The sequence below is a fragment of the Salvelinus alpinus genome, chromosome 37, assembly GCF_045679555.1.
Source record: "Salvelinus alpinus chromosome 37, SLU_Salpinus.1, whole genome shotgun sequence".
Lineage (NCBI taxonomy): Eukaryota > Metazoa > Chordata > Actinopteri > Salmoniformes > Salmonidae > Salvelinus > Salvelinus alpinus.
In genome coordinates, this window is record NC_092122.1 from 14,515,891 (window position 1) to 14,526,653 (window position 10,763).

The following is a 10,763-nucleotide window of genomic DNA, read 5'->3' on the forward strand; positions in this document are numbered from 1 at the left end:
TTTCTTTTTAACTTTTAATCCTACACGGTGATGTCACCGAGAAGCATTTCTTAGGACCTTTGTTCTTATCTTTTTAACATGACAGATCATAGAAACGCGCTGTTTTAACATATGCAGCTCTAGTTTGGTGCTGAAGATAACGCATACAAGGTTGAAAAGTGGCGGAATTGTCATTTACAATGGCTATTCAGCATCAAACGCGACTTCATTCATTGTAACCAGACAGGCATGATCAAAGCAGTTTTCATGCAAAGTCATGGGGCGTGCATGGACTCTTATTTTGAAAAGCGTGTTTAGAACTGCAGAAATTGAGCGCTAATTACTTATGACGTGTTCAAAACGACTGTGAACTTGTGCCGCGTTCAAAACATCTGGGAACTCAAAAGTCTCCGACTTACGACTTCAGTGGGTTCAAGACAACTGGAAATTTGCGTTTAAAAAAAACTCAGAGTGGGGAAAAATTGTTTTGACCGGTCATACAACTCGGAATTCGGGCCTCTTTCTTGAACTCCGGCTTTCCGACCTGAAGATCACCTACGTCATGATTTGACCTCGTATTTTTTTGAGTTCCGAGCTGCCTTGAAAGCACCCCAGTCAGTACTTTGACAGTGCGACAGTTTGTCCTCCGAGAACAGACTTTTCGCTGTTGCCTTGTTAGGTGCCAAAAAAACAAGATGCTCTCTTACATCATTGGGGTAAGTATAGTTGCCAGCTAGCTAAATATTATATATTTTTTTACATTGCTTAGGCTCAGCTACAGTTGTGCGATTTGACAGCGAACAGTAGGCAAGTTAGCTAGTAGTTATGGTTGGCTAACTAGTACTCTAGCTAGTAACAGATCTTCGTCGTGAACCATCAAGTTTGTAATCCATCGTAACTGTAGTAAGTCATATGGTATATAGTAAACTGTCATCATAAATAACTAACTTGTTAAGAGGCCAAGCAAAAGCTTTGGTTATTGAGACGTTTGGGCGTTTAGCTAGAAGCTAGCTTGTCATGCAACTTGCCAACTAACCCTCTCTATTCGCTGTGGTTTATTTGTTATGGAGCTAGGAAGTTAGCTACCTAGTTTACGTGATTGACACTCGGGTTCATTTCTGATCAAAATAGCAAGCATGGAGATCTCTGCACATTTTGTCAAAGGAGTGCACGCCACTGTTAGCTACAAGCTATCGAACAGCGGTGAGCGCAGCAGTTTGGTCCAATTATTTTTTTATTTAACCTTTTTAACTAGGCAAGTCAGTTAAGAACAAATTCTTATTTACAATGAAAGCCAAACCCGGACGACACTCGGCCAATTGTGCGCAGGCCTATGGGACTCCCAATCACGGTCGGATGTGATACAACCTGGAATCGAACCAGGATTCGAGATACAGCGCCTTAGACCGCTGCGCCACTCGGGAGCCCCAGGGTAGATTGATTATGTAAAGTTAGGTGTAATTGCACACTGACTGATGCATTGCATATCAGTACAAAAATAAGGTATATCCTAGTGACTGTTAAACACCTGTTTTTGATGACATGTTATGGTCTGTAATTTTACCCTCCCAATCATGGCAGCAGTCTTTGCAATGTTCAACATTGTAAAGATCGACATCCTTATTTCCACAAAAACTTCAACTGAAAAGGCAAACCTTCCTTTCCTGTCTCCGCAGCTCATTCGGAGCAGTATCGACAACATCATCAACCTCATCCTGAGCCTCTTCCTCTCAAAGAAGAAACCTGCCATCACCCTAGAGGACCCCAACATCAAATATGCATTAAAGCTGATAGATAAAGAGGTAAGAATTCTGTGTTGTGATCAGCTTATTATTACTGTGCTGTGGTGAAACCATGTGAATGAAAGAAATTGGACTAAGAAATAATGAGTAACAATTGTGACTGCTGTTCTAGGAAGACTTAGGGCAATTTCATGAAACAGAGTGATGCTCAGACTCAGATTTTTCACTTTAACATTTATGTAAAATTAAAAACCAATGATTGCAAAGTTAAACAAACCATACAAGTATGCACAATGACTACTTTTAACAAGTTCCACACGCAAAAAACAAATGGACTTGATCAGTGCAGATGCCATGTTTGGTAACAATGATCGCACTAACCGTCATTCTGTTACCAAACGTTGAATCTGCACTGAGTTCTATGCTTTGCTTAACTTTGTAATTGTTGTTGTTTTGTTTGAGTCTCAGCATCACTCTGTTACTGTGGAAATGCCCCTTACCATTACTGGAACTGCACAAAGACCCAACAAATAAGTAATGCTGTTCTGTGTTCATAAGCCCTTCAGAATTTGGGCTAGGCAGATGCTCCATTTAGTGCAGAGGTCAATATGCAAACAGTCGATTATAATTTGAAGTCATTGTTCTTGTACAGACTGCTACTGTGGATCAAGGCTAACCAGTCAGTCAACAGTGTGTGTGGTTTATCTCTATCAGGGTAATCAAATGTTTTTGGTCACATATACATGGTTAGCAGATGTTAATGCGAGTGTAGCGAAATGCTTGTGCTTCTAGTTCCGACCATGCAGTAATATCTAACAAGTAATCTAACAATTTCACATCAACTACCTTATACACACAAATGTAAAGGAATGAATAAGAAGATGTAAATATATGGATGAGAGATGGCCGAACGGCATAGGCAAGATGCAGTAGATGGTAGAGGTCGACCGGTTATGATTTTTCAACGCCGATACCGATTATTGGGGGACCAAAAAAAGCCGATGCCGATTTTTGTTTATTTTATTTGTAATAATGACAATTACAGCAATACTGAATGAACACTTATTTTAACTTAATATAATACATAAATAAAATCAATTTAGCCTCAAATAAATAATGAAACATGTTCAATTTGGTTTAAATAATGCAAAAACAGTGTTGGAGAAAGTAAAAGTGCAATATGTGCCTTGTAAGAAAGCTAATGTTTAAGTTGCTTGCTCAGAACATGAGAACATATGAAAACTGGTGGTTCCTTTTAACATGAGTCTTCAATATTCCCAGGTAAGAAGTTTTAGGTTGTAGTTATTATAGGACTTTCTCTCTATACCATTTGTATTTCATTAACCTTTGACTATTGGATGTTCTTATAGGCACTTTAGTATTGCCAGTGTAACAGTAAAGCTTCTGTCCCTCTCCTCGCTCCTACCTGGGCTCGAACCAGGAACACATCGACAACAGCCACCCTCGAAGCAGCGTTACCCATGCAGAGCAAGGGGAACAACTACTCCAAGTCTCAGAGCGAGTGACGTTTGAAACGCTATTAGCGCGCACCCTGCTAACTAGCTAGCCACTTCACATCGGTTACACCAGCCTAATCTCGGGAGTTGATAGGCTTTAAGTCATAAACAGCACAATGCTTGAAGCACAACGAAGAGCTGCTGGCAAAACGCACAAAAGTGCTGTTTGAATGAATACTTACGAGCCTGCTGCTGCCTACCACCGCTCAGTCAGACTGCTCTATCAAATCATAGACTTAGTTATAACATAATAACACACAGAAATACGAGCCTTAGGTCATTAATATGGTCGAATCTGGAAACTATCATCTCGAAAACAAGACGTTTATTCTTTCAGTGAAATACGGAACCGTTCTGTATTTTATCTAACGGGTGGCATCCATAAGTCTAAATATTCCTGTTACATTGCACAACCTTCAATGTCATGTCATAATTACGTAGAATTCTGGCAAATTAGGCAGCCCAAACTGTTGCACATACACTGACTCTGCATGCAATGAACGCAAGAGAAGTGACAATTTCACCTGGTTAATATTGCCTGCTAACCTGGATTTCTTTTAGCTAAATATGCAGGTTTCAAAATATATACTTCTGTGTATTGATTTTAAGAAAGGCATTGATGTTTATGGTTAGGTACACATTGGAGCAACGATACGCACCGCATCGATTATATGCAACGCAGGACACGCTAGATAAACTAGTAATATCATCAACCATGTGTAGTTAACTAGTGATTATGATTGTTTTTTATAAGATAAGTTTAATGCTAGCTAGCAACTTACCTTAGCTTACTGCATTCGCGTAACAGGCAGGCTCCTCGTGGAGTGCAATGTAATCAGGTGGTTAGAGCGTTGGACTAGTTAACTGTAAGGTTGCAAGATTGAATCCCCCAAGCTGACAAGTTAAAAATCTGTCGTTCTGCCCCTGAACGAGGCAGTTAATCCACCGTTCCTAGGCCGTCATTGAAAATAAGAATGTGTTCTTAACTGACTTTCCTAGTTAAATAAAGGTGTAAAAAAAAAAATATATATAAAAATAAATCTGCCAAATCAGTGTCCAAAATACCGATTTCCGATTGTTATGAAAATTAGGGCCGATTTCAAGTTAATCGGCCATTCCGATTAATCGGTCGACCTCTAGTAGATGGTATAGAGTACAGTATATACATATGAGATGAGTAATGTAAGGTATGTAAACATTATTTAAAGTGTCATTGTTTAAATTGACTAGTGATACATTTATTACATCCAATCATAAAAAGAGGCTAGAGATTTGAGTCAGTATGTTGGCAGCAGCCACTCAATGTTAGTGATGGCTGTTTAACAGTCTGATGGCCCTAAAATAGAAGCTTTTCAGTCTCGGTTCCTGCTTTGATGCACCTGTACTGACCTCGCCTTCTGGATGATAGCGGGGTGAACGGGCAGTGGCTCGGGTGGTTATTGTCCTTGATGATCTTTTTGGCCTTCCCGTGACATCGGGTGGTGTAGGTGTCCTGGAGGGCAGGTAGTTTGCCCCCGGTGATGTGTTGTGCAGACCTCACTACCCTTTGGAGAGCCTTACGGTTGTGGTCGGAGCAGTTGCTGTACCAGGCGGTGATACAGCCCGACAGGATACTCTCGATTGTGCATCTGTAAAAGTTTGTTTTTGGTGACAAGCCAAATTTCTATAGCTTCCTGAAGTTGAAGAGGCGCTGTTGCGCCTTCTTCACCACGCTGTCAGTGTGGGTGGACCATTTCAGTTTGTCTGTGATGTGTACGCTGAGGAACATAACTTTCCACCTTCTCCACTACTGTCCCGTTGATGTGGATAGGGGGGTGCTCCCTCTGCTGTTTCCTGAAGTCCACGATCATTTTGTTTTGTTGACGTTGAGTGTGAGGTTGTTTTCCTGACACCACACTCCGAGGGCCCTCACCTCCCTGTAGGCCATTTCATTGTTGTTGATAATCAAGCCTACCACTAGTGTCGTCTGCAAACTTGATGATTGAGTTGGAGGTGTGCATGACCACGGAGTCATATGGGTGAACAGGGAGTACAGGAGAGGGCTGAGAACGCACCCTTGTGGGGTCCCAGTGTTGAGGATCAGCAGGGTGGAGATGTTGTTTCCTACCCTCACCACCTGGGGGCGGCCCGTCAAGGTTCAGGACCCAGTTGCACAGGGTGGGGTTGAGACCCAGGGTCTCTAGCTTAATGACGAGTTTGGTGGGTACTATGGTGTTAAATGCTGAGCTGTAATCGATGAACAGCATTCTTACATAGGTGTTCCTCTTGTCCAGATGGGTTATGGCAGTGTGATTGCATCGTCTGTGGACCTATTGGGGTGGTAGGCAAATCGGAGTGGGTCTAGGTTGTCAGGTAGGGTGGAGGTGATATGATCCTTGACTAGTCTCTCAAAGCACTTCATGATGACGGAAGTGAGTGCTACGGGGCGATAGTCGTTTAGCTCAGTTACCTTAGCTTTCTTGGGAACAGGAACAATGGTGGCCTTCTTGAAGCATGTGGGAACAGCAGACTGTGATAGGGATTGATTGAATATATCCGTAAACACCAGCCAGCCAGCTGGTCTGCGCATGCTCTGAGGACACAGCTAGGGATGCCGTCTGGGCCGACATTCTTGCGAGGGTTAACACGTTTAAATGTTTTACTCGCGTTGGTTGCAGTGAAGGAGAGGCCGCAGGTTTTACTAGCGGGACGTGTCAGTGGCACTGTATTGTCCTCAAAGCAAGCAAAGATGTTGTTTAGTTTGTCTGGGAGCAAGACATCGGTGTCCGCGACGGGGCTGTTTTTTTTGTAATTCGTGATTGACTGTAGACCCTGCCACATATGTCTCGTGTCTGAGCCGTTGAATTGCGACTACTTTGTCTCTATACTGACGCTTAGCTTGTTTGATTGCCTTTGGAGGGAATTGCTACGCTGTTTGTATTCAGTCATGTTTCCGGTCGCCTTGCCATGATTTAAAAGCAGTGGTTCGCGCTTTCAGTTTTACGTGAATGCTGCCATCAATCCACGGTTTCTGGTTGGGGAAGGTTGTAATAGTCACTGTGGGTACAACATCACCAATGAACTTGCTAATAAACTCGCTCACTGAATTAGCGTATACATCAATGTTATTCTGAGGCTAACCGGAACATATCCCAGTCCATGTGATCGAAGCAATCTTGAAGTGTGGAATCAGATTGGTCGGACCAGCGTTGAACAGACCTGAGCACGGGCGTTTCCTGTTTTAGTTTCAGTCTATAGGCTGGGAGCAACAACATGGAGTCGTGGTCAGATTTGCCAAAAGGAGGGTGCGGGAGGGCTTTGTATGCGTCGCGGAAGTTAGAGTAGCGATGATCCAGAATTTTGCCAGCCTGGGTCGAGCATTCGATATGCTTCTAAAATTTAGGGAGCCTTGTTTTCAGATTAGGCTTGTTAAAATCCCCGGCTACAATAAATGCAGAGTCCAATGAAGTTATTTCAAGGCCGTCGGTGTCTGCTTGGGGGGGGGATATACACAGCTGTGATTATAATCGAAGAGAATTCTCTTGGTAGATAATGCGGTCGGCATTTGATTGTAAGGAATTCTAGGTCAGGTGAACCAAAGGACTTGAGTTACTGTATGTTATGATCACACCACGACTCGTTAATCATAAGGCATACACCCCCGCCCTTCTTCTTACCAGAGAGATGTTTGTTTCTGTCGGCGCGATGCGTGAAGAAACCGGGTGGCTGTACCAACACTAACGTATCCCAAGTGAGCCATGTTTCTGTGAAACAGAGAATGTTACAATCTCTGTCTCTCTGGAAGGCAACCCTTGCTCGAATTTCGTCTACCTTGTTGTCAAGACACTGGACGTTGGCGAGTAGTATACTCGTGAGCGACGTGCCCGTCTACGGAGCCTGACCAGAAGACCTCTGCGGCGCTGTTTTGAGTCGCTTACTGGGATCCGATCCATTGTCCAGGGTGGTGATCCAAACAGAGGATCTGCTTCGGGAAAGTCATATTCCTGGTCGTAATGTTAAGTTGACGTTGCTCTTATATCCAATAGTTCCTCCCGGCTGTATGTAATAAGACTTAAGATTTCCTGGGGTAACAATGTAAGAAATAATACATAAAATAAAATACTGCTAGTTTCCTAAGAACGCGAGGCGACCATCACTCTTACCCTATGAGGTCTGGAGCCTGCTGGTTTTCTGTTCTAATTGATGAATAATTGCACACACCTGGTGTCCCAGGTCTAAATATAGCTCTGATTAGAGGGAAACAATTAAAAAACTCGTAACTGAGGTCCGGAGTTGAGTTTGAGGGATCTATATCATTCATGTCAGTGTTTCTGGAGCTGTGAAATTCTGTGTTGTGGTTCTCACAGATCATCAGTCATGACACAAGGAAATTCCGTTTTGCCCTGCGGGAGAAGGATCATGTCCTTGGGCTACCCATTGGTGAGTACATTCAATTGATGATTTCAGCATTTATATAAAAACACTTAGACTATAGTATAACATTGAATGAAATCCTGGTCTGAAACTGAAATCATACAAAAATGTATTGTATCTGTTGGTAGTGTTGTCTTCGCACTATCACAACTACTCTTCTTTTTAGTGGCCACCATACTTTGACTGTTTTCGTTCACAGGGCAACACATATACCTGTCTGCAAAGCCGGATGGAGTCCTGGTGGTCAGACCGTACACACCTGTGTCTAGTGATGACGACGTAGGCTTCGTAGACCTGGTAGTCAAGGTACACAAATCATCTGAAGAAGCTTTCTCTGTACTATAATTCAACCTCCATCTCCTCAACCAGTTTTCCCAACAAATGTTCTTCTTGCTTTCCAGATTTACTACAAGAACGTTAATCCAAAGTTTCCTGAAGGTGGGAAGATGAGTCAGTACTTGGAGAGCCTCCGGATTGGTGACACTATTGATTTCAGAGGGCCCAGCGGCCTGCTGGTCTACCAAGGAAACGGTAAGTCATCACATTTGCCCGACATTGCCACTGTGTGGTAGATACAAGGACAACAATCACGTAATACCCTGTTATGTATATTTAGGCCTTGGCTGAAAATCTGTTTCTAAAGTGTTTAGTTGTCAATTGTGAAGAAGTGCATGCAAGCCACTCCTTTACTAAGTTGATTTGTTTACTGGGTGTTTCAACAGGGGCTTTTGCCATCAAGGCAGAAAAAAAGTCAGAGCCTGTGATCAAAACTTCCAAGAAAGTGGGCATGATCGCAGGAGGGACCGGTAAAACAAAAACCACCATGCTCAATCTGTACATGGCAGAATAGCCATCTGTGAATGGTTGACATGTCTTCTACTGGCTCCTGTTCCCTCAGGAATCACTCCCATGCTGCAGATCATCACAGCTATAATGAAGGATCCCCAGGACCAGACTGTGTGTCACCTGCTCTTCGCCAACCAGGTGAGTTTACGCCACTTTCTTCATCTGGATTGACTATAATGTTCAAACATGGGCTAGTAGTCCCTAATACCTTCTCTATCCTATTCTCCCTCAGACTGAGAAAGACATCTTGCTTCGACCGGAGTTGGAGGAGATCGCAGCTAATCACCCAACCCGATTCAAGCTATGGTTCACCCTGGACAGGGCGCCTGAGAGTAAGAGATGCCCATAACTTCTATAATGTTTCAATGAACATGATCTGATATAGGCAAATTAATGTTTGTTTGCCCTGTTGAAGTGTCAATAAAAACCATTTAAAGGCCGAACAGAAGGTTCACAAAGATTGAGAAGGCTAAGAAGTAAGAATCTTGTCTGGTCCGGAGTGACTTAAACTTTAACGTCTCTTTGCTCATCAGAGTGGGCGTACAGCCACGGCTTCATCAGTGAAGACATGGTGAGAGACCACCTTCCACCCCCTGGAGATGACACTCTCATCCTCCTGTGTGGACCGCCTCCCATGATCCAGTTTGCCTGTAACCCCAACCTAGACAAAGTGGGCCACGCCAGCAGCCGGAGGTTCACCTTTTAGAAGCCACCCCGGGGGAGGGGTTAAAAAGGGGTTCCCCAGGGCTCAATCAGCCACACCCAACATTTATAAAACACGCTTGATCAGCTATTGAAATCATTTCGCTCATCCTTCAGCAGAATTAGTGTGGACCATTTTCTGTAATTTGGTGTGCCTCAATTTCCAAAACAGAATCCTGAAATGAGTGGTGTCCAAAGCATTTTCTGTTGATCAGTGATTTCTGATTAACAGGTTTATCATTCTGAATTGAATCACTGGTAGTTGGGGGAGGAGTAGAAAACATATTTGTTATTTGAACGTTCCTCCTGTCAAACTAATTGTGACAACAGATACTTGTATACTGAACAAAATATAAACGCAACATGCAACAATTTCAAACATTTTACTGAATTACAGTTCATAGGAGGAAATCAGTTAATTTAAATTAATTAGGCCCTAATCTATGGATTTCACATGACTGGGCACGGGTGCAAGCACGAGTGGGCCTGGGACGGCAATCAGTGAGTTTTTCCCCAAGAAAGGGCTTTGTTAAAGACATACTCATGGCCTTTTATTGTCCCAAGCACAAGGTGCACCTATGTAATGTTCATGCTCTTTAATCAGCTTCTTGATATGCCACACCTGTTAGGTGTATGGATTATCTTGGAAAGGAGAAATGCTCACTAACAGGGATGTAAGCAAATTTGTACAGAAAATGAAAATCAGCCTTTTGTGCGACTGGACATTTTTCTGGGATCTTTTATTTCAGCTCATGAAACCAACACTTTACATATTGCGTTTTATATTTTTTTGTTCAGTATAGTTGTAACTTGACTTGAGTGCCTTCGCAATTGCCATCTTTGGTAAAGTAATTCTTGTTTTTGTATGCACAGCTGAAGACATGACCATAATACTGCTCGCTTTGCTTCCACTGCAAATTATTCCATAAAGTGTTATGTATAACTTTGCACATTGATGTACTTATTCCATATTGTTGCAAAAAGATTCTCATTGTGTGACTACTAAAAGGGGGGGATATCTTGAAGCTGTTACTGAAGTCTTTCCATGTGCTTAAATGTGTCATTTGCTTACATGTCCTTACAGCACTTGAATTACGGTTTCATTATGCAACATGTTTGTTATACATTGAGACCAATAAAATACAAATGCAATAAGTTGGTTTAGTCTGTAAGAAATAGCTGTGGTTACCACCGCGCAATGACTCCTCCCACCACTTAAGTCACCAAGTTAGGATCGGCACCTTAGGCTGCGCTTACAGACAGCCCAATTCTGGTGCTTTTGACCAATCACATCTAAGCACAGCCTTGAATGAGACATGGCAGATCTCTAGTTGCCGGGTTGAACAAATACAATGTGATGCATTGTGGCTGTATTCAATCAGAAGAGGTTGTGGGTTCAAATCCCATTTTCAGGGGTGCAACTTTCACTGGGGACATGACCCCCCCTCACATTCTGAAATTGCATTTTTTGTATCCCTCCACAGTTTTACAAAACTGTGATACAAAACGAGACTCGGTGTGCTTTAGGACCATAAGGATGCCTCGGAGCAGTCGGCTGGGAAAA

The 10,763-nt window shown here is 42.8% G+C and overlaps 1 protein-coding gene across 1 annotated transcript; it reads left to right on the plus strand.

The window, feature by feature from the left end:
• Positions 1-447: 447 nt before the first annotated feature.
• On the plus strand, positions 448-10,354 carry LOC139566018 (NADH-cytochrome b5 reductase 3-like). The gene is made up of 9 exons (XM_071386827.1): positions 448-695; positions 1,656-1,781; positions 7,585-7,657; positions 7,851-7,957; positions 8,053-8,182; positions 8,374-8,457; positions 8,550-8,635; positions 8,730-8,829; positions 9,031-10,354. Exons 1-9 carry the CDS (start codon positions 675-677, stop codon positions 9,201-9,203), a joined length of 900 nt encoding a protein of 299 aa, XP_071242928.1. The 5' UTR covers positions 448-674; the 3' UTR covers positions 9,204-10,354.
• The last annotated feature ends 409 nt before the right edge of the window (positions 10,355-10,763 follow it).

Bases quoted from the DNA above. Each gene is read 5' to 3' on its own strand.
- LOC139566018 (XM_071386827.1), top strand. From the start codon at position 675: ATGCTCTCTTACATCATTGGG. The intron at 7,658-7,850 runs GTGAGTACATTC...TTTCGTTCACAG, and splicing joins TGTCCTTGGGCTACCCATTG to GGCAACACATATACCTGTCT. The intron at 8,636-8,729 runs GTGAGTTTACGC...ATTCTCCCTCAG, and splicing joins ACCTGCTCTTCGCCAACCAG to ACTGAGAAAGACATCTTGCT.